General features: G+C 36.2%; 1 protein-coding gene across 1 annotated transcript; it reads right to left on the reverse strand.

Annotated features, from left to right (window-relative positions):
* Positions 1-743: 743 nt before the first annotated feature.
* On the reverse strand, positions 744-24,568 carry LOC132565245 (syntaxin-17-like). Its single transcript, XM_060229880.1, has 8 exons — positions 24,521-24,568; positions 18,389-18,538; positions 16,213-16,456; positions 15,632-15,819; positions 14,612-14,662; positions 6,928-7,014; positions 4,030-4,159; positions 744-1,067 (listed from the first exon to the last, which is right to left on the reverse strand). Exons 2-8 carry the CDS (start codon positions 18,536-18,538, stop codon positions 919-921), a joined length of 999 nt encoding a protein of 332 aa, XP_060085863.1. The 5' UTR covers positions 24,521-24,568; the 3' UTR covers positions 744-918.
* Between the last annotated feature and the right edge of the window lie 1,346 nt (positions 24,569-25,914).

Genomic DNA, 25,914 nt, shown 5'->3' on the forward strand with positions numbered 1-25,914 from the left:
CAGAATACTTTGATACAGTTATCACAAACTTTATAGTATACTTCTGATAATATCAAGACAAAATAATAACTCATATCCTCATATTATCACCATCCTACAGACATAACCAAACATAATATGTCAGATTACAAAACTCACAAAGAAATATCACATCAAAGTCAACATATAGATATGATTCAATGTTGTTATTTGGTCCCTTTGTCTAATCTGATTCATTAGATCTGTGAACAACAGTCACTCTGATTTAACCTCAGCCTCACGATAAATAAGAAATATTCGGAATAAATCTCTGATGATCCGAGTTCACTCCCTTGACAATCTGTGACAATCTAAAAAATACATTGTTCATGTACATAAAATATTTTCACAAAGAACAAAACTCAGGAAGTCCTGGTATGATACTCATTTTGTTGAACATTACAGGTGTATATTCTACACTAATGGAGAGAAGATCTCTCACAAAAACACTGTCAATCTTGGTTGATTAAAAATATACCCAAATCTGTCACAGATTAGTCTAAATAATTGAAAAATCTCTGTTACATCAGACTTTTTTATTTTCATGTTTAAAGATTGTGATTATTGCTTTTTAAATCTGAATATGGTTTTTATGTTGTACATTTTCCAGAGTAGTGCCACTAACTTTCATAGACCTTGACCTAGGACTCTTGAAATCTTATCTAATCTTATGTATTATCAAAGTTGAACTTGGAAGAAATTAGAATAAAATCCATTAAGATATGTAGGGGTTAGAGTGACAAAGTAGATTGAAATTGGATGCAATGCTACAGGACACAACATAATGGATATGTCAGAACATCTTCTCATCAAATGTTTAGATATAAATTTTGATTGAAAGCAATTTCAGAAATAAGATACATTTATTATTTGTTCATTTCACAACCTCTTGAAAGTAAATCATTTCCATGGAAACCAACTGTCGTTCGATTTGTCTTGTGTCTCAGACAAGTCTGGCATGGAGTTGGACTTTTTACCACTCAGATTCTGGAGTTCAGTATCTGCAATTTTCCTTTGTCTTCTCTCAAATATTTTGGCTCCAGAAAAACCTTAAACAATAGAGAAGAAGATGTGAGGATGTGAACCTAAGTCTGAATATGTGCATTTCATTTAACAGATATAATTTATCATGATAATAAAACGAGAGGCCCACTGGCCTTAATGGTCATCTGACCTATAAACACCTACCTTGATACATATGAAAGAGGCCATATAGGCCTTAATTGCCCAACTACTCTACAACTTACAAAGAAGACATTGCTTGTTCATAAAAAACATTTTCCACAAACTTGAAATCCTATTTCCCATACATACTGCTACATAAATACCATGATGTTGACCCAACTGCTTGTTGAAAAATAAATTTTGAAATCTCAACTCATTGAGAAACTGAAAGTAGGTCAAGGTCAATCATTTAAAGAAGTTTGGTAGCCTTCCATCCAATTACGTTAAAGAACCAATATCAACAGTCTAGACCTTTGTATTATTGAGGAGAAGTCATCTGAAGATTTTAGCTCATTTGACGCCTGTCAGTTTTTAAAGAGACAAGGTAAATCACAAACAAAATAGACAGGTTTTACAGCTGTTATAAACAGGTGGTCTTTAATACAGGTTTTACAGCTGTTATAGACAGGTGGTCTTTAATACAGGTTTTACAGCTGTTATAGACAGGTGGTCTTTAATACAGGTTTTACAGCTGTTATAAACAGGTGGTCTTTAATACAGGTTTTACAGCTGTTATAGACAGGTGGTCTTTAATACAGGTTTTACAGCTGTTATAGACAGGTGGTCTTTAATACAGGTTTTACAGCTGTTATAGACAGGTGGTCTATAATACAGGTTTTACAGCTGTTATAGACAGGTGGTCTTTAATACAGGTTTTACAGCTGTTATAGACAGGTGGTCTTTAATACAGGTTTTACAGCTGTTATAGACAGGTGGTCTATAAGACAGGTTTTACAGCTGTTATAGACAGGTGGTCTTTAATACAGGTTTTACAGCTGTTATAGACAGGTGGTCTATAAGACAGGTTTGACAGCTGTTATAGACAGGTGGTCTTTAATACAGGTTTTACAGCTGTTATAAACAGGTGGTCTATAAGACAGGTTTTACAGCTGTTATAGACAGGTGGTCTATAAGACAGGTTTTACAGCTGTTATAGACAGGTGGTCTATAAGACAGGTTTTACAGCTGTTATAAACAGGTGGTCTATAAGACAGGTTTGACAGCTGTTATAAACAGGTGGTCTATAAGACAGGTTTGACAGCTGTTATAAACAGGTGGTCTATAAGACAGGTTTGACAGCTGTTATAAACAGGTGGTCTATAAGACAGGTTTGACAGCTGTTATAAACAGACAGCTGTTATAGACAGGTGGTCTATACAAAATGTTTTACAGCTGTTATAGACAGGTAGTCTTTAAGACAGGTTTGACAGCTGTTATAGACAGGTGGTCTATAAGACGGTCTATAAGACAGGCTTGACAGCTGTTATAAACAGGTGGTCTATAAGACAGGTTTGACAGCTGTTATAAACAGGTGGTCTATAAGACAGGCTTGACAGCTGTTATAAACAGGTGGTCTATAAGACAGGCTTGACAGCTGTTATAGACAGGTGGTCTATACAAAATGTTTTACAGCTGTTATAGACAGGTGGTCTTTACAAAATGTTGTACAGCTGTTATAAACAGGTAGTCTATACAAAATGTTTTACAGCTGTTATAGACAGGTGGTCTATACAAAATGTTTTACAGCTGTTATAGACAGGTGGTCTTTAAGACAGATTTGACAGCTGTTATAGACAGGTGGTCTATACAAAATGTTTTACAGCTGTTATAAACAGGTAGTCTATAAGACGGGCTTGACAGCTGCTATAAACAGGTAGTCTATTAGACAGATTTGACAGCTGTTATAGACAAGTGGTCTATACAAAATGTTTTACAGCTGTTATAAACAGGTAGTCTATAAGACAGGCTTGACAGCTGTTATAAACAGGTAGTCTATAAGACAGGTTTGACAGCTGTTATAAACAGGTAGTCTATAAGACAGGCTTGACAGCTGTTATAAACAGGTAGTCTATAAGACAGGCTTGACAGCTGTTATAGACAGGTGGTCTATACAAAATGTTTTACAGCTGTTATAAACAGGTAGTCTATAAGACAGGCTTGACAGCTGTTATAAACAGGTGGTCTATACAAAATGTTTTACAGCTGTTATAAACAGGTGGTCTATAAGACAGGCTTGACAGCTGTTATAAACAGGTGGTCTATAAGACAGATTTGACAGCTGTTATAAACAGGTAGTCTATAAGACAGGTTTGACAGCTGTTATAAACAGGTGGTCTATAAGACAGATTTGACAGCTGTTATAAACAGGTAGTCTATAAGACAGGTTTGACAGCTGTTATAAACAGGTGGTCTATAAGACGGGCTTGACAGCTGCTATAAACAGGTAGTCTATAAGACAGATTTGACAGCTGTTATAAACAGGTAGTCTATAAGACAGGTTTGACAGCTGTTATAAACAGGTGGTCTATAAGACGGGCTTGACAGCTGCTATAAACAGGTGGTCTATAAGACAGGTTTGACAGCTGCTATAAACAGGTGGTCTATAAGACAGGTTTGACAGCTGTTATAAACAGGTAGTCTATAAGACAGGTTTGACAGCTGTTATAAACAGGTGGTCTATAAGACGGGCTTGACAGCTGCTATAAACAGGTGGTCTATAAGACAGGTTTGACAGCTGCTATAAACAGGTGGTCTATAAGACAGGTTTGACAGCTGTTATAAACAGGTGGTCTATAAGACAGGCTTGACAGCTGTTATAAACAGGTGGTCTATACAAAATGTTTTACAGCTGTTATAGACAGGTGGTCTTTAATACAGGTTTGACAGCTGTTAAAGACAGGTGGACAGTAAGACAGGTTTTACAGTAGTTATAGATAGGTGTTCTACTGAAGGTTTATGACTGATTTCATAAGTATACATAAGATATTATATACAAGAGTTACCTACCTACAAGTCCCCCAGCAACTCCTGCAAATCCTCCGATTTTGAATCCTGCCATTAATCCTACAGGTCCAGCTACAACACCACCTATCACTGCTCCAGCTATCGGCAAAACAGCACTCTTCAGCTTACTGGCCTGTAAAATCAATAAAATTAAAAACATCCCACCAAAGCAAAACAAAATTACAAACAAATCGTGAAAAAAAATTGTTTTAATGTTGATGTCCCATTTAGTTTTTAACAGGTTTTACTTCCACTATTATGGTCTTTCTACCAAGCAGGTTTATGTACTAAGTATATCCTCTCAGTTCAGCCAAGCAGGTTTCTGTTCTAGGTGAAACCTCTCAGTTCAACCGAGCAGGTTTATGTACTAAGTATATCCTCTCAGTTCAGCCAAGCAGGTTTCTGTTCTAGGTGAAACTTCTCAGTTAAATCAAGCAGGTTTCTGTTCTAAGTATATCTTCTCAGTTCAGCCAAGCAGGTTTCTGTTCTAGGTAATATGATACCACAAGATTGAGTCATCAAAGTTTAATTCATAGAAGTTTGACTGTATCTCTAAACTAAGAACTGAACAAATAAATGTGCACTGAAGCACAATGTAAAAAATACATGTAGAAGTAAAATGTTTGTTGAGTAATCAGCTGAAAAGTTAATTTATCAAAACTTATAATAGATAAGAAGAATGTTATCTTGAATGTGAATTCTTGAAATGATTGCCGACAAAACCTGGACAGAAATTGGTGCAATACTTTCTGCTGATATGCAGACATACTGGTATGAAACATCTACTATGTTTATTATAATGTTTTAAAACTAACAGAGAAAACAAAAATTAGCAAATATGAGAATACATACTGTGTATTTGAGGTTTCTTCAAAATTGGAAAATGTAACATTTCTACAACCATGTGAATATGTAGGAGATGTTTGTGACTATAATTAGATTCTAGATTAATGACATTGCCAAGGATAGTTGTTACAAGGGAACCAATGAGAAAATAGAACATTGTATAAAGTATCAAATCATAAATAAGGCCTCAGTCCTGGTACACCGAATCTCACTCCTATCCATTAGGCCTCTCACCACAATATATATATATATGTTGTGGCAATATTTGTTTGCATAAAAAAAATCTTGGAAGAACAATTATTGGTGAGACTAATAACAGGAGTCGATGATGAAAATCTGGAGATAAGATAATTAATGATATTTTAATAAAGTCAAAATAAGCATTGGATGTCAGACAAGAGGCAGAGCGGCCTTGTAGGTCACCTGAGATCAGCAACATATTGAACATAAAGGTTAAAGGGTAGTTATCAAGTGTCATGAAACAGAAATTGTGACATTGATGATAGTAAGCCAGTGTCAATACATGCATACCATCAAACCTGTCATCCTATACTAACAATTCTTATAAAGTTGTTTCATGTGAGAAATAACAAATGTTATACTAAAAAAACGCATTTTTTTTTTAGAAAAATTACAGTAAAGTCTAAAAACAAAATTCCTACCCAGGAAGAAATGTGAGACCCATTTTGGTAATCATAGCACCCCAAGATACTTCCATTTATACAGAGTATTTGATTCTACCATATATGGGTGTTAAGAAGATTTAAGTCAATTTAACCCTTTTTGGCCCCACCTATCAACCCCTGGGGTCAGTCAGGATCAATATGGGCATACTGTCAAGCTGTCATCCTTCACTCATACATCTAAGTTTGAAACATTTTCAATAGAAATAAAACAAATTATGCTCAAAAATCTAGTTTTCCTATATAAATTATAGTAAACTTTACTCCCTCCCCAAGGGGAAATGTGAGACCCTGTGGCTATGAAATTCACAAATTTTGGTAAAGAACCTTAAGATGCTTCCGTTCATGAAGAGTATTTGATTCTACCATATCTGGGTGTTGAGAACAAGATTGTTTGAAATCTTAGTCAATTTGACCTGTTTGGCCCTGCCCCTCTGGCCCCTGTGGGGGATAGGGACTGTTTAATTCACAACTTTGGTTCATATTAGCCAAGGAAAGAACTCTGCAAAATTTCATTGAAATCAGATCTTGAGTGAATAAGTAAGCTGTTAACAGATGCTCGTTGCTGGATGAAGGTAATCGCAATAGGTCAAAATGAGATTTTGTTTCAAGTGACCTGATAAAAAGTGTTGGATTAATGTACCCAGTAGAATGGACCAGGAGACAACCTACCTTTCCTATCTGTTGTGTTCCTTGTCTGTACCCAGCAGAATGGACCAGGAGACAACCTACCTTTCCTATCTGTTGTGTTCCTTGGTACCCAGCAGAATGGACCAGGAGACAACCTACCTTTCCTATCTGTTGTGTTCCTTGTCTGTACCCAGCAGAATGGACCAGGAGACAACCTACCTTTCCTATCTGTTGTGTTCCTTGTCTGTACCCAGCAGAATGGACCAGGAGACAACCTATATCTGTTGTGTTCCTTGTCTGTACCCAGCAGAATGGCAGAATGGACCAGGAGACAACCTACCTTTCCTATCTGTTGTGTTCCTTGTCTGTACCCAGCAGAATGGACCAGGAGACAACCTACCTTTCCTATCTGTTGTGTTCCTTGTCTATACCCAGCAGAATGGACCAGGAGACAACCTACCTTTCCTATCTGTTGTGTTCCTTGTCTGTACCCAGCAGAATGGACCAGGAGACAACCTACCTTTCCTATCTGTTGTGTTCCTTGTCTGTACCCAGCAGAATGGACCAGGAGACAACCTACCTTTCCTATCTGTTGTGTTCCTTGTCTGTACCCAGCAGAATGGACCAGGAGACAACCTACCTTTCCTATCTGTTGTGTTCCTTGTACCAGGAGACAACCTACCTTTCCTATCTGTTGTGTTCCTTGTCTGTACCCAGCAGAATGGACCAGGAGACAACCTACCTTTCCTATCTGTTGTGTTCCTTGTCTCACATTTTCGTGGGTAGTTTCTATATTGTCCTGTATATTGTCTAGCTTCTCCTGCTGACTCTGAAACAAAATTAAGTTGTGACTTCACAGAAAGCATGATTGTGTCATTTTTTGTATAATATTATCAAGTTGATTGAATTCTGGGGCCAACTCTTGAATGAAGAAAGTATACAGTACGGAATATCTTCTATTTGTACACCATCTCAGCAATATTTGATTTTCAGTTTGTCTGACATCTGTTTTATCGAGTCAATTTTAAAGTTCATGTGCTTTAACAAATGTTGTTGGAAACAAGTTTCTTTATGATAACTTATAATGGTAAAATTTTTCAACCACGTAAATAAATTATCAAAACTTAGAAAAATCTTGTTTACGATTGGGATTCCAAAATAATTAGATTTTGTTTTGATTTGAATAAAGAAATAGCCTGTAAGAGAGATATTTTCATAAATACACACAATCCACTCAAAGCATTCACATGTCATGTTTACATTTGGTTTCCATTTTCCTCTGAGCATAATTACTTGCATGCTGGATGATGTTTCATGAAGAGAAGGAATTGACATAGCCGGATTTCATCATTTCCAGTATAAAAAATGCTGGTAACTTAAGTCCTAATGGCTTCCTTAGTGACACAAGTGATGAAGGATTTATTCAAAACTTCATACATTAAAGGTACGTCAATTGTCATTGGTCGGAAATTTGAATGTTTCTCTGTTATATAAAGATGTTTTATCTTACAGCTGTTTGATCACATGATAAGGATCAGGAAGTACAGACATTCAAAATGGTGTCCAGAAAAGCTTGCATGGAGACTGTGTGTGAGTGGTCAGTGTTGCTAGAAACACTTTCATGTTGCAGGAGGTAAAGCTGTCCAACAGCACTAACAAAGGTCAAATGGTTAGCTACAAATTTATGTAATGCTAGTTACCATGATCATGTAGATCTGAAATATGTAAACAGTAGTGATGTTGTCATATCTGTACCTGTTATCTGTTAACACAAAATGTTTAATGATAAATTACATGTAATATGGTCATGAATCAAGCCCATGATCATCTGTCATGGCTCAGTGGAGATGCAAGGATTTCTGAAATGGATGCCATATTTATTTATATTTATCGATACTATGTAAACTTCCTTCTTCAACAAACATCCCACTCCGCTCTCAAAATACAGTGTAAATATATACAAACATCTCACTCAGCTCTCAAAATACAGTGTAAATATATACAAACATCTCACTCATCTCTCAACATACAGTGTAAATATATACAAACATCCCACTCAGCTCTCAACATACAGTGTAAATATATACAAATATCTCACTTAGCTCTCAAAATACAGTGTAAATATATATAAACATCTCACTCATCTCTCAAAATACAGTGTAAATATATATAAACATCTCACTCAGCTCTCAAAATACAGTGTAAATATATATAAACATCCCACTCAGCTCTCAAAATACAGTGTAAATACATACAAACATCTCACTCATCTCTCAAAATACAGTGTAAATATATACAAACATCTCACTCATCTCTCAAAATACAGTGTAGATATATACAAACATCCCACTCATCTCTCAAAATACAGTGTAAATATATATAAACATCTCACTCAGCTCTCACAATACAGTGTAAATATATATAAACATCTCACTCAGCTCTCAACATACAGTGTAAATACATACAAACATCTCACTCATCTCTCAAAATACAGTGTAAATATATACAAACATCCCACTCAGCTCTCACAATACAGTGTAAATATATATAAACATCTCACTCAGCTCTCACAATACAGTGTAAATATATATAAACATCTCACTCAGCTCTCAACATACAGTGTAAATACATACAAACATCTCACTCATCTCTCAAAATACAGTGTAAATATATACAAACATCCCACTCAGCTCTCAACATACAGTGTAAATACATACAAACATCCCACTCAGCTCTCACAATACAGTGTAAATACATACAAACATCTCACTCATCTCTCAAAATACAGTGTAAATATATATAAACATCTCATTCATCTCTCAAAATACAGTGTAAATATACACAAACATCTCACTCAGCTCTCACAATACAGTGTGAATATATACAAACATCTCACTCAGCTCTCACAATACAGCGTAAATATATACAAACATCCCACTCAGCTCTCACAATACAGTGTAAATATATACAAACATCTCACTCAGCTCTCACAATACAGTGTAAATATATACAAACATCTCACTCAGCTCTCACAATACAGTGTAAATATATACAAACATCCCACTCAGCTCTCACAATACAGTGTAAATATATATAAACATCTCACTCAGCTCTCACAATACAGTGTAAATATATATAAACATCCCACTCAGCTCTCAAAATACAGTGTAAATACATACAAACATCTCACTCATCTCTCAAAATACAGTGTAAATATATACAAACATCTCACTCATCTCTCAAAATACAGTGTAAATACATACAAACATCTCACTCAGCTCTCAACATACAGTGTAAATATATACAAACATCTCACTCATCTCTCACAATACAGTGTAAATACATACAAACATCTCATTCAGCTCTCAAAATACAGTGTAAATATATACAAACATCTCACTCATCTCTCAAAATACAGTGTAAATATATACAAACATCTCACTCATCTCTCAAAATACAGTGTAAATACATACAAACATCTCACTCAGCTCTCAACATACAGTGTAAATATATACAAACATCTCACTCAGCTCTCAAAATACAGTGTAAATATATATAAACATCTCACTCAGCTCTCACAATACAGTGTAAATACATACAAACATCTCATTCAGCTCTCAAAATACAGTGTAAATATATACAAACATCTCACTCATCTCTCAAAATACAGTGTAAATATATATAAACATCTCACTCATCTCTCAAAATACAGTGTAAATATATACAAACATCTCACTCAGCTCTCAAAATACAGTGTAAATATATACAAACATCTCACTCATCTCTCAAAATACAGTGTAAATATATACAAACATCTCACTCAGCTCTCAAAATACAGTGTAAATATATATAAACATCTCACTCAGCTCTCACAATACAGTGTAAATACATACAAACATCTCATTCAGCTCTCAAAATACAGTGTAAATATATACAAACATCTCACTCATCTCTCAAAATACAGTGTAAATATATATAAACATATCATCTCTCAAAATACAGTGTAAATATATACAAACATCTCACTCAGCTCTCAAAATACAGTGTAAATATATACAAACATCTCACTCATCTCTCAAAATACAGTGTAAATATATACAAACATCCCACTCAGCTCTCAAAATACAGTGTAAATATATACAAACATCCCACTCAGCTCTCAAAATACAGTGTAAATATATACAAATATCTCACTCAGCTCTCACAATACAGTGTAAATATATACAAACATCTCACTCATCTCTCAAAATGCAGTGTAAATATATATAAACATCTCACTCAACTCTCAAAATACAGTGTAAATATATACAAACATCCCACTCAGCTCTCAACATACAGTGTAAATACATACAAAACATAAAGTAGGTAATATATTGTCAATGCCAAATTCAAATATTGTGTAATGAAGCATTGCTTGCACTACTACATAAACAAACATGAGAAACTAACATGTAACCCAGCCAAAAGTTCAGGAGGCAACATGAAATCTCTAACACAAAGCTGGAGTTCAGCCTATTACAATAAGCCCAGTGCAATCAACACATAATCTCTAACACAAAGTAAGAGTTGGGCCTATTACAATAATCCCAGTGCAATCAACACATAATCTCTAACACAAAGTAGGAGTTGGGTCTATTACAATAAGCCCAGTGCCATCAGCACATAATCTCTAACACAAAGTAAGGATTGGGTTTATTGCAAGATACTAAGCAAAGGGGAATCAACATTTATTTTCGAACATAAAATAAAATTTGGGCTTATTACAAGACAATGATCCCGTGGGGTCTATTACAGGGGGGTCATGATGTAGTCTCTAACATAAATTAGGAGATGGAATTATTACAGGATGATACGCTCCAGGAACTTACCAAAGTAAGATGGTAGGATTAACACAGGATGATACGCTCCAGGGACTTACCAAAGTAAGATGGTAGGATTAACACAGGATGATACGCTCCAGGGACTTACCAAAGTAAGATGGTAGGATTATTACAGGATGATACGCTCCAGGGACTTACCAAAGTAAGATGGTAGGATTATTACAGGATGATACGCTCCAGGGACTTACCAAAGTAAGATGGTAGGATTATTACAGGATGATACGCTCCAGGGACTTACCAAAGTAAGATGGTAGGATTATTACAGGATGATACGCTCCAGGGACTTACCAAAGTAAGATGGTAGGATTATTACAGGATGATACGCTCCAGGGACTTACCAAAGTAAGATGGTAGGATTATTACAGGATGATACGCTCCAGGGACTTACCAAAGTAAGATGGTAGGATTAACACAGGATGATACGCTCCAGGGACTTACCAAAGTAAGATAGTAGGATTAACACAGGATGATACGCTCCAGGGACTTACCAAAGTAAGATGGTAGGATTATTACAGGATGATACGCTCCAGGGACTTACCAAAGTAAGATGGTAGGATTAACACAGGATGATACGCTCCAGGGACTTACCAAAGTAAGATGGTAGGATTAACACAGGATGATACGCTCCAGGGACTTACCAAAGTAAGATGGTAGGATTAACACAGGATGATACGCTCCAGGGACTTACCAAAGTAAGATGGTAGGATTAACACAGGATGATACGCTCCAGGGACTTACAGTAAGATGGTAGGATTAACACAGGATGATACGCTCCAGGGACTTACCAAAGTAAGATAGTAGGATTAACACAGGATGATACGCTCCAGGGACTTACCAAAGTAAGATGGTAGGATTAACACAGGATGATACGCTCCAGGGACTTACCAAAGTAAGATGGTAGGATTATTACAGGATGATACGCTCCAGGGACTTACCAAAGTAAGATGGTAGGATTATTACAGGATGATACGCTCCAGGGACTTACCAAAGTAAGATGGTAGGATTACACAGAAGTAAGATGGTAGGGATTAACACAGGATGATACGCTCCAGGGACTTACCAAAGTAAGATGGTAGGATTAACACAGGATGATACGCTCCAGGGACTTACCAAAGTAAGATGGTAGGATTAACACAGGATGATACGCTCCAGGGAGTAAGATGGTAGGATTAACACAGGATGATACGCTCCAGGGACTTACCAAAGTAAGATGGTAGGATTAACTTACAGGATGATACGCTCCAGGGACTTACCAAAGTAAGATGGTAGGATTAACACAGGATGATACGCTCCAGGGACTTACCAAAGTAAGATGGTAGGATTAACACAGGATGATACGCTCCAGGGACTTACCAAAGTAAGATGGTAGGATTAACACAGGATGATACGCTCCAGGGACTTACCAAAGTAAGATGGTAGGATTAACACAGGATGATACGCTCCAGGGACTTACCAAAGTAAGATGGTAGGATTAACACAGGATGATACGCTCCAGGGACTTACCAAAGTAAGATGGTAGGATTATCACAGGATGATACGCTCCAGGGACTTACCAAAGTAAGATGGTAGGATTAACACAGGATGATACGCTCCAGGGACTTACCAAAGTAAGATGGTAGGATTAACACAGGATGATACGCTCCAGGGACTTACCAAAGTAAGATGGTAGGATTAACACAGGATGATACGCTCCAGGGACTTACCAAAGTAAGATGGTAGGATTATTACAGGATGATACGCTCCAGGGACTTACCAAAGTAAGATGGTAGGACTTACGCTCCAGGGACTTACCAAAGTAAGATGGTAGGATTAACACAGGATGATACGCTCCAGGGACTTACCAAAGTAAGATGGTAGGATTAACACAGGATGATACGCTCCAGGGACTTACCAAAGTAAGATGGTAGGATTAACACAGGATGATACGCTCCAGGGACTTACCAAAGTAAGATGGTAGGATTATTACAGGATGATACGCTCCAGGGACTTACCAAAGTAAGATGGTAGGATTAAAGTAAGATGGTAGGATTATTACAGGATGATACGCTCCAGGGACTTACCAAAGTAAGATGGTAGGATTATTACAGGATGATACGCTCCAGGGACTTACCAAAGTAAGATGGTAGGATTATTACAGGATGATACGCTCCAGGGACTTACCAAAGTAAGATGGTAGGATTAACACAGGATGATACGCTCCAGGGACTTACCAAAGTAAGATGGTAGGATTATTACAGGATGATACGCTCCAGGGACTTACCAAAGTAAGATGGTAGGTACAGGATGATACGCTCCAGGGACTTACCAAAGTAAGATGGTAGGATTATTACAGGATGATACGCTCCAGGGACTTACCAAAGTAAGATGGTAGGATTATTACAGGATGATACGCTCACAGATGATACGCTCCAGGGACTTACCAAAGTAAGATGGTAGGATTATTACAGGATGATACGCTCCAGGGACTTACCAAAGTAAGATGGTAGGATTATTACAGGATGATACGCTCCAGGGACTTACCAAAGTAAGATGGTAGGATTATTACAGGATGATACGCTCCAGGGACTTACCAAAGTAAGATGGTAGGATTAACACAGGATGATACGCTCCAGGGACTTACCAAAGTAAGATGGTAGGATTATTACAGGATGATACGCTCCAGGGACTTACCAAAGTAAGATGGTAGGATTAACACAGGATGATACGCTCCAGGGACTTACCAAAGTAAGATGGTAGGATTATTACAGGATGATACGCTCCAGGGACTTACCAAAGTAAGATGGTAGGATTATTACAGGATGATACGCTCCAGGGACTTACCAAAGTAAGATGGTAGGATTATTACAGGATGAAGAGGGACTTAGTAAGATGGTAGGATTATTACAGGATGATACGCTCCAGGGACTTACCAAAGTAAGATGGTAGGATTATTACAGGATGATACGCTCCAGGGACAGGATAACACAGGATGATACGCTCCAGGGACTTACCAAAGTAAGATGGTAGGATTATTACAGGATGATACGCTCCAGGGACTTACCAAAGTAAGATGGTAGGATTATTACAGGATGATACGCTCCAGGGACTTACCAAAGTAAGATGGTAGGATTATTACAGGATGATACGCTCCAGGGACTTACCAAAGTAAGATGGTAGGATTAACACAGGATGATACGCTCCAGGGACTTACCAAAGTAAGATGGTAGGATTATTACAGGATGATACGCTCCAGGGACTTACCAAAGTAAGATGGTAGGATTAACACAGGATGATACGCTCCAGGGACTTACCAAAGTAAGATGGTAGGATTAACACAGGATGATACGCTCCAGGGACTTACCAAAGTAAGATGGTAGGATTATTACAGGATGATACGCTCCAGGGACTTACCAAAGTAAGATGGGATTATTACAGGATGATACGCTCAAGGGACTTACCAAAGTAAGATGGTAGGATTATTACAGGATGATACGCTCCAGGGACTTACCAAAGTAAGATGGTAGGATTAACACAGGATGATAAAGAGAAACATAGTCAAGAACTTACCTGTACTACTGTTGCAAACTCATGTATCATGGAATTCAAGTCTACCAGACTCTGCAGGTAAGAATGACAACAGTAAATGAAAATGGCAATCAATCAATATATAGCTTTCAAGTTAAACAATCAACATAGGCTTTATAGAGCTTTTATTACTACATCGCTATGGGAACAAATGTTTTGGCTGGTGGAGGAATCTGAAGGAGGAAAACTGGCTTATCATCGGGGAACTGATCCGTCATCCTCCACCACCATTGTGTCTCGAATCTATGTTCCCAGGGAAAGTGGTTTGAAGCTCATGTTTGATTGCGCATGTTGGCGATCTTGGCTAACGTAATATACCTACATTATAGATAACGGGTGGGTTCAGTACATGTACCCTCCTGCTGCACTGTGTTCATGCTATTGTTGGTAATAACTTCTGATCTTACAATGATTTTATTCAGCTATATCAATTAATACCTAGACACAACTTCCTGCATGTTAAGCATTTCTAATTTTAAAATCTTGATCCTTGATGTGCTCTGATTTTCAAGTTTTCTAGTTTTTAACTGACAACAAATTTTGAATTAGACCTTGGGGTGGTGAAATGCAGCCATTGTGCTACATCAATTGAAATTCTGATACAAGCTCCCATAACTCATCCCTGGAATGTTGACAGTAGTCAAGTTAATGAGATGCTCAGTTGCTGCTATATAAATCAAGCACACATACGGTCCTGGTGGAATATTGCAATCAATTTGCTTCAGACTGAGCAAATTATGTATATATTACAGGCTATAGACATGGCTAAAGTAAATGAAATGTACAGTTCAAAATGTCATCAATTTAAGGTGAATCCTTAATTGGATATCTATGATTATTTACAAATGTTTGACAGTGGTTCACTGGACCACCCCCACTACACCGTCAGGTAGACCAGAAATATTATAGGTAAACATTCCAGCAGACAAGCTTTATATCAAACACCACATATAAAATACTCTAAAATGCCTTGATGTTAAGATCACTTTTCTGTTCACAGACCTCGTGCAGGTTGTCCCAAGACTCCTGGGCAGCTGAGTCCTTTGGGGGCGAGTTGAGCTGGACTTGTGATTTGCCTAAATCAATAGGTAGACTCTGTGGTACTAGAGTATATTCCTTCTGAGGCGTTACTGGGGCTGAGGAACTTGGTGAACTGAGTAGAAACTGGGCTTCCCCGGAGTCAGTGAACCCTGTAGATATAACAAATATTTTATATATACCATTATTCTCCAGCAATCAGCTCAGATCTGTTAATAAGCCCATTCATTGCCTTTACTCTACAAAATTTTTTTGACAAATTTTACTTCTTTGTCTTGTAATAAGTCGACCTCCTGACATTTGATAAAGAGGCAATTCCTTGGCTCTATGAGCTCAGTACAACATCCATGCAGTGATAACCTATTGAAACTAAAATTCAATAAAATCTGGACTCTCCTGAAGTTGAATTAACTGTATACCTTCTAAAACTCATCATCGACATAACGTAATACTGATCTGAAATTCAGATTTTGTGAACAACGCAGTGATTTTAAAAGGGACCGCGTTGTATAATATTGGAAATGTTAAAACCACCACAGTATTACCTGTTTCATCCTCATTGTTTTGAAGGGTAGCCTTCCCCTGACCAAGATCTAAAAATTCCATAATAGAGGCAATGGCTGCTTGTCTCATTTGTGACGTCTTCCCATCAAATGCTTCTATTTCCTCATCCCTAATCTGCTTTCTCATCTTCTCCATTTCCCTAATATTTGCCATGATCTGTTGGACAGTCCTGGAAGCGTTCACTTGTTCCTTATCTAAGTTTGTCCAATCCTCCAGTCTGTTGTACTGGTAAATGAAATTCACATTATCTCATTAAAAACCACTTTCCCAATAAACATATTTTGTAAAAATAAAAATACAAATAAAAAAAAGGGTGGAGGGGTCCAACGTCCCGTGGGTGGTACTAATCGATAGATATGTCAGAGCAGGAATCCTAGGTGGATACAGGAGTATTCTAGCAGACCTCCATAGACGATATGTACTAACAACAAGATGAAGGATGGAGCGTCAACGTTCTAAAGACGGTTGGCCTAGCCAACCGAAAAATGTAAACCAATAAAATCTAAATCCACGGAATCCCAGACGTTGATGGTCCATCCTTCATCTTGTTGTTAGTACATATATTTTGGTTCATTTAACTTCAATTTAGGTAAGATTTGATTTCTTGTTAAATGTATAAAATTCTACATGATGTTGTCTTGGTATCGTAAATGGGACAGGATCATAACAATCATTTTAACTAGCCTGTTATGAAAACAGTTAACCTAAGTGAAAAATTTAAGGCTTTCCTCGGGGCTCTGTGAGACCAAATATAGACTTCATTCCCAATTAGATTGATTTCATAATATGGCCAAACTACAGAAATATATAGTTAATTCCTTAAAATTCCCTTCCCTACTTATATTTTTTTCCAACATGAGATAAAAAGCCCAAATGAGTGGAAAAAGGCTCTAAAAGTATCTATTAATAACAATATTGTTATACAATGTTACATATTACACACAATCTTATCATATCATTGCCTTGTTTAACCATTACATATCTGTCAGACGATATTCATTGTTAATATGAATGCAATCCTGGTGCCAGATACATAACTGATGTCCTGATTATTTATCTGTCGCCCAGATTGCATTCATATTGACAATAAGTTTAGTAGGGTGACAATCGCAACAAGCTTGGAGTAAAATAATATTAATTATCTTTGTATCGTCGACTGGTTTGGCCCCAAAACTGTGGGCTTTATCTGACAATAAATTCAATCTGACCGACGTTTAATGGTTATATTTACATTTTTTATTTAAAACATTATCCTGGTTTTTTTTAAATTTAAAATTGTTTTCCCTGCTGTATTGTTATATACTGGTAAAGTTTTTTGAAAACCATAATCAGCTGAAAGATTAACATAAAGTTATCATCAGTCGTTATTATCTGATGCAACATGCAAAGCATTGAAGAAACGCTGTTCAACATGGTGCCAAAATGACATAATGTTCTTGTACAGAATGCATCTATACCCCAGTGAGTACAATCCAGATTAACAATGACTTAATGGGAGGCCAACTGGTAAAGTGTAACTATCATTCGGTGAATATAACTGTTGAAATTTTATGAATTACACATGACTGATGAAGCATTAAGTTACCTCACTTGAGATAATGAAATGACGTCACACATTCATAGATTGCATTGTGTTGTTTCAAATGAGACCACAGATACAGAGTGGACATGACATTAAGTTTGACGTAGAAATGACCGTTTTCTTTAATATTTGCTAAAAAAATTTATCATGTGACAAAAAGGATCTTAAATATATTTCCATTTTATATGTGCTTTATAAAAATCATCACAATTTTTTTCATTTCAGCTTCCCAAGCTTGCCTTAGATTCGCTAAAATGAGAAATTTGCAAATGAAAGCGCATGTAAGACCTAAATACAAAACAATGAAGAAAACCTAACGAGAAATAAAAGAAATAATCAGTATTTACTATCTTTAAGAACAATCATAAAACTTTTTATATCTGTTTGCCTCAATTACACTTGCTGCCATGGATGAAAGAACACTTGAGGCTTAATGTGGGAAGAGAGGCTGGGAACCATGGTATCTGAGGAAACCCAATGTGGTGAGACCTTTCCAGGCCCTGTCTGATCCAGTTGTCTAGGCCTAAGATGAGCACAACATTGTTGCACTTTCAAACCACTAAACAGTAACTTACCTTCTCAATGTTGAGTCTGTGTTTATGTAGTCTATCTAAATCAATCTCCAACACCTTCAGGAATTTTTGTATGGAAGGTTGTAACCGCCGCAAGGGAAACTTCTGTACATCCCCCGTGGACTCATTCTTACTGGGATTCTCAAACGACATCTTTAATTAGATAAAAATCAATACACAATTTTATATAAGTGTAAAAAGGTTAAAACATTTAATTAAATAATTACTTCTTTTAAGTGATTCAGGATCTCAGCATTATATGTTATCAGATATTTCTTTAATTCTAACGCCCATCTACCATCAGATTCAGGTTTAGGAGTGGCTGTATGAGTTTGTATGTAGTAAGCTCCAGCCTTAACCCCCATCTACCATCACATTCAGGTTTAGGAGTGGCTGTATCAGTTTGTATGTAGTAAGCTCCAGCCTTAACCCCCATCTACCATCAGATTCAGGTTTAGGAGTGGCTGTATCAGTTTGTATGTAGTAAGCTCCAGCCTTAACCCCCATCTACCATCAGATTCAGGTTTAGGAGTGGCTGTATCAGTTTGTATGTAGTAAGCTCCAGCCTTAACCCCCATCTACCATCAGATTCAGGTTTAGGAGTGGCTGTATCAGTTTGTATGTAGTAAGCTCCAGCCTTAACCCCCATCTACCATCAGATTCAGGTTTAGGAGTGGCTGTATCAGTTTGTATGTAGTAAGCTCCAGCCTCAACCCCCATCTACCATCACATTCAGGTTTAGGAGTGGCTGTATCAATTTGTATGTAGTAAGCTCCAGCCTCAACCCCCATCTACCATCACATTCAGGTTTAGGAGTGGCTGTATGAGTTTGTATGTAGTAAGCTCCAGCCTTAACCCCCATCTACCATCAGATTCAGGTTTAGGAGTGGCTGTATCAATTTGTATGTAGTAAGCTCCAGCCTTAACCCCCATCTACCATCAGATTCAGGTTTAGGAGTGGCTGTATGAGTTTGTATGTAGTAAGCTCCAGCCTCAACCCCCATCTACCATCACATTCAGGTTTAGGAGTGGCTGTATGAGTTTGTATGTAGTAAGCTCCAGCCTTAACCCCCATCTACCATCACATTCAGGTTTAGGAGTGGCTGTATCAGTTTGTATGTAGTAAGCTCCAGCCTTAACCCCCATCTACCATCAGATTCAGGTTTAGGAGTGGCTGTATCAGTTTGTATGTAGTAAGCTCCAGCCTTAACCCCCATCTACCATCACATTCAGGTTTAGGAGTGGCTGTATGAGTTTGTATGTAGTAAGCTCCAGCCTTAACCCCCATCTACCATCACATTCAGGTTTAGGAGTGGCTGTATCAGTTTGTATGTAGTAAGCTCCAGCCTTAACCCCCATCTACCATCACATTCAGGTTTAGGAGTGGCTGTATCAGTTTGTATGTAGTAAGCTCCAGCCTATCACACTCAGCTTCCATGTTTCCTTCTTGTGGAAGATACCGTCAGTAATATGTTGATTGTAATGTGCAAAACTGACAATTAAGAAATTATACATTAAGATATTATAATTCATTACATACTTTATGATACAAACTTTATTCACTTTACAACATTTGTGAAACAAGCCATCAACTTATATCAATCACTCTTGTTGTCCTGGATGTAAGCGCGCTAGGGGTCGACGCCGTTCTGGGAATTGAGCCCTGGACAGCTAGGTGGAAGGCAAGTGTACTACCACTATGCCACCCGACCACTCATTACATACTTAAAACAATCACTAAACTGGTTTGTTATCTTCAAAGTAAAAGAGGTAAAAATCCAAATAAAAATGAAATTATTTCAAAAAAAAGATTTCATGAACTTTTTGTATGTTCTAATATGTTCTAAAAGTGTTTGAAGCACCTTTACTTTCAAAGTTCAACCTATCAGCCAATCAAAGAATGCTTAAGGGTTATAACACATGTGGTATAACATGTTTACACAACAGTTGAAATGATTAATTCATTCCTTGTGAGTTGAATAACACTCACCTATTGTGATAGAATACTGAGATTATGATCCAATATGACAGTTTGTTTTTTTATAATGTTTTGCTGTGTAACACTATTACAAAAATTTAACAGACTTCTTAACTGATCTTCCCTCCTTTACAGACATGTTTGCTGATTTATCTTTCTAGGTCTCTTACAGAGTAATATTACACAAGATTATGTTTACCAGAAATTCTTTTCAAACAAATCAAATTACAATGTAACAGGTTTGTACTATTGTTGCCCGACATCCTATCAACAGCCAGGGTCATTTAAGGACATGCCTGATTTGGGTGGAGGAGAAAAGCTGAGGTTCCCAGAGGAAAACCACCAACCTGTAGCCAGTACTGCCCCATGTGGTGACTCAGAGGTGAAGAGCTAGTGATAAAGACAGCCAAATACCTTAACCACTCAGCCACTGTACAACCTAAGTACCCTTAAATCACAACATATAACCTATAAAATGTCATTCAGGGCCATTTTGTGATAGTTTTAAAAATGGTCCAGAGGCATAAGATGATTGAAAATAAACACATGCATTCCTTAAATACAGTGGTAAGAAATGATGAATTAATAAACAAAGTGTAAAATAGGTTGTACGCTCATAAAGCAAAGGAGACAAAAAACTTTGACATACACTGACAAAGTATGAGTCAGGAGAATTCAGAGTGCAAATCAAATATGCAATCATAAGGTTTAAAATGTAGTTATCAGTAATCTGTTATACAGGTGTATATAACTTAGTAGCATGCAAACATTCATTACACTAGGTACATTAAAAGCACTTTAAAACCAAAACATCACAGTTGTAGACTTTAATACCAGTATTTGAAGCATTTTGTACATTGGAGAAAATGCACCAACAAGATTATCACAATAAATCATTATAACATTTCATTAAAAACTCCATGTTATGCATACATATAAAATAATATGTACCTGCCAGTGTGATTCTAGAAAACATTATCAAACATGGAAAAACTAAAACCAAAGTGAAAGTGGAGTGTTGACACAACATCAGTGTTTTGATGTAATAAGTAGAGGAAAAATAAATGATATAATAGAATAAAACCATCAAACATTTGAGTCAGTCTACTTATTTCTGAAACAATTGTCAAACTTTAATACAAAGTCTATTTCAACATTTAGATGTTACTATATAACACATTTATCATTCTTCGTAAACCAAATTGGTGTCATTTCATGTAATGATATTCAAACCTCTATCACACAAACTCATAAAAAACCCATTTCTAAGTCAATATTGAGGTAAAAATATGCAAGAAAAATGGATTCAATTTTTGCTTATTTGATTGGCCTCCAAAGTCACGGATCAAAATGCATTTCTTAGTGGAAAATGTAGACAAAGATTTTGGTCTGTACTGTATTTTGTATAATATGTCAAATCCACTTCTGATGCAATACTTTTACTTGAAGCAATATATTTTCAGAATAAACAAAACACTGCTGAAGTATGCAAACTTTTCAGGAACCAATATTTATTTTGACAGTCATATGAATTCAGATTGCCGTGGTCTTGTTGGAGAGCTTTTCTAATTAGAGGTAGAAAAGTGCCATATCACATATGCATATGCATCACGGGCATCAGTCATTGTGTGGAATGAGAAGTGAAAATGAAATAAGTATTCAAGAACTGGTCAGGTTACAAAACCTTTTGTAACACTGAGAAGTTACTACATCACAACTGTTTTGAAGTTTACAACAAAACTTACACCTGTACCCTTTGTTTTTCCACAACATGACATTACTTGAATTTCTTCAAAGTAAGCCTTAAAATACTGCTGATGTTAAATCATTTCTTCTTCAAATATTTAAAGTTGTATATATCTATATACTACATGTACTTATAGTGAGTGCAGTGAGTGCTTTACGGTACTGTGTGTGGTAATTCAACCCCAACAAGCTGCTCATATGATCAACTTTAAACAGAAGTGTGGCTGGAACTTCATTACCCACAATACACTTACTGCAGCACACAATAAGAACTGTCAATCCATTGAATGGATTAAAAAATATCTTGACAGATAAAATATTGTTTTCAGCTTTCATGTGGAAATGAAATCATACTAAAAGTCTTCAATGACTCTAATGTATTTAGCAAACTTTAATGGTTTGAAATGCATACAACACATATCTCATTAGAAAATTACAATTTTAACAATTCAAGATTTGAGCATGATTGTGCTTCGATGTACCTGATTTCTGGCTCAACCTTCTGGAACTTTCGTAACTTTCCGTGAACGAGAAACACATCGTCTCTTACACGGAAGCAGCCGAAAGGTCCCGATTTGGCATAAAACCTGTCCCGTCTCCTAACTAAATTCAAACTGCAAGATGTGAATGTTCTTTCCATAACTGTTTGAAATCAATTATGATCAAGTATTTGAAATTTTTTAATTGGAAATTTTCCAGCAAACACTTATAAGACACAATGATAAGATAACTAATAGTGGTAAGTTTTTTTTTCAGAAAAAGGAAGTTTGTGTAATATTGGTGACTTTGGTAAGAATTTGATTTAAACACATATTTATATTGATTTTCTGAATTACAATGTATAACAGAATAGTCTCTGCAGTGTACAACTTTACCCTCTTTTTTATACCAGGAAAAGTCAACATTGCTTAAAAAAAAACCTTTTAAAGCATTTTATGATTTGTTAATTAACAGAACAAAAAAACTCTACTAAATAGCAAAGAGAAAAGAAAATGGTGTGTGAGAGCAATCTGATTTTAATAATGAAAACTGGTTAAACATATAACATTGCCTATACGAGTCCTACTAAAACTATATGGTCTTTCACCATATTTTGACTACAAACTCATTTACTTTTTAAAGCAAAGATGATAGATAGTCCTCTCTGCCATCTCTAAAATTCTGAAAGGGAAACACTTGTACATTTATTGTGAAGATTTTTTTTCATCAATTTTTGTAGTCCAGATATGTTGTCAAAGACTTTAATTATACATTTTCTGTTACTATGGAAACAGATAACCCTCATCACAAAGTTCAGTTTTTCTGACCCAATGCTCTGAAACGTTCAAGGTAATTGTTCAAAACATTTTACACTGATTAAACTAGTATTATCTTTTGCTATGGGGCAGTACTCAATTTAAATACTTTTTCTGTTACCATGGAAACATCGACTAAATCACAAAGTTCATTTTTTTCAGGCCAGTCCTCTTGCACCGTTCAAGGTAATTACCTGTTACTCAAAACTTTGTAAAGGCATCAAGGTAGTACTCTAGCAGAAGTTCTCAATTACAATACTTTATATGGAACAATTAAAAGATGACAAATAGAAATTAAGTTTTTTGTAATATTAACACACACACACACACACACACACACACACACACACACACACACACACACACATATATATGATTGTGTGTCTTCCTTTTAAACGACGGAATAATGTCAAACTTTGCGTTATCTTGTCGTCTTTTGTTTTGTTCTTCTTTGACTGTCTTCATGTTGTATGATTGTATGTGCATGACTTATTTACATATGGACACTTTATTATTTCAATCCTGGATGGCTAAGTGAAAGAAAATGTGTTACAACTGTGCCATCAACCAACCACCTGATCATGATGATGCATTGTTTTCTAGAAGAAGAACTTGTGCTCGCGTTTTGTCAATGGATATTTCATATTGATAGCAAAAATGTGTTGCCTACCATTTTCTGGAAGTGATGATATCCATAAACATTCGCTAAATAATCTTCAAATTGTAAAAATTTTCGTTATAGCCAAAAACCAACTGAACATCTAAAATGGGAATTTCCAAAGGCACATTCACTCGTAAAAAGAATGGCGTCGCTATATTCAAATGTACTTTTCATCCCAGTCTCTGTACGCGAAAAATGAACAGGTTAGATATAATATTCGCTTTATCTCAGAATCTGCATACGTCCTTGGCCTTATAAATGTCACTCATGATTATCGAGCAAAAAAAATGCTTGCACCTTGTCACTGCTCAGGCTGGCCGATCTCAAAATGTGATGATCATCATTTGAACGATATTCTAATTGTAGCTATAATTTCGATAATTGAACTGCGACTCATTATGGAAATAGATATACTGAAAATCACACAACAGCTATCAGAAGAGACATCACCTCACCTTTATGACAAGATAACAGTACGGTAGCTGGCACAAACAGAAAGTAGTTTTACCCAACGAAAACAGGAAGTGATGTACTAATAGTCAAGTTCCGGTTCCGGTCTCCGGTCATTGCGGAAACGAAATCCGGATTAGTTAGTGTACATGTAAGAAGTTCTGGACACCTCGCGCCAAATTTTATCTTTGTGAATTTTAAACAGTCTCTGTTTCAGTTTTTATCTGTTGTCATTTGGAGAAGGAAAGAAAGATAGTTTGAAAGAGAGAGAAATAAAGAAAAACCATGTTGAATGTTTTGAAATAACCATATCTTGTATGACCAGTACTATGTTTTATGTAATTATAATTTTGATAGTTATTAATCATATATGTTTGGTGGTCAAACATATCAAGTCCGTGACCAGGTACGTTTTTTAAATTTTAAATTAGAATATTACTTCAAATCTGTTCTTAAGATACCCAGTTTCCATATTTCCAGATATATTGAAATTAAAATCTTCCCTCTTTCCTCTGTGGAGTTAACAGGGTAAACTAGGAGCATGTGCAGCTTATCATGTGTTTGTCTAGTCCTGGTATTCTATATGTTTGAACCTCAAAACAACAGAATTCATTTTGGTATTTATATTGTAACAACAAAAAATTACAGAAATCAATCTTTATTATATTTTTTTGAAATAGGAAAAATAATAATAATAATAATAAAAAAAAAAACAACTTACTGGACCAATTTTTAAGGTTTCAAACATCTGGTGTAGATTGAATCGACTGAGAAATTAACTGTATAAAAAGAATTGCAAAAAGATACCACACCATGATATCATTGCTAAAAAGCAATTAAGAAGCAATCAAATGTCGAACATCAGTCAGGATAGGAATTATCATCAATACCAAAACCAGCTTTGTAGATTAAGGTCCAGATCTTATACATCCAAACATAAGAATTTATGACTGTTGGTCTATATATGTTTGTGTTTTGCAAGGTGTCAAAAACAGACTGGTCTGTGCTGACATGTTTGTTTCTTTGGCCAAGACACTTACTTTTAATTTTTCTCAATGGTATACAACAGGCCTCCCATATGTTGTTCACTGCGGTTGCCTACAGGTAGACCACAGCATAAAATGACCTAGCTGTTCATGTGGAGTTAAATCCAGCAAACAAGTTTGTAAATTTTTTAGGATGAAACCAAACAAAATTTGCGAAAAGTAAAAACCAACATATGTTAAAGTTCAAATATGTTAAAACACTTTTATAACTTCTTCTGATCGTCCAAATATACATGTTTTCAGTTGATATGCGCTGGAGATATGAATTAAGCCCAGCAAAGTTTGCGAAAAGAATAGTTCACATAGGTCACACACATTAAAACACTTGAGCAACTTATGATTAAATGTTGATA

Source organism: Ylistrum balloti, unplaced genomic scaffold (genome assembly GCF_031769215.1).
Source record: "Ylistrum balloti isolate Yb309-2 unplaced genomic scaffold, AGI_CSIRO_Ybal_v1 Utg369706, whole genome shotgun sequence".
Taxonomy (NCBI): Eukaryota; Metazoa; Mollusca; class Bivalvia; order Pectinida; family Pectinidae; genus Ylistrum; species Ylistrum balloti.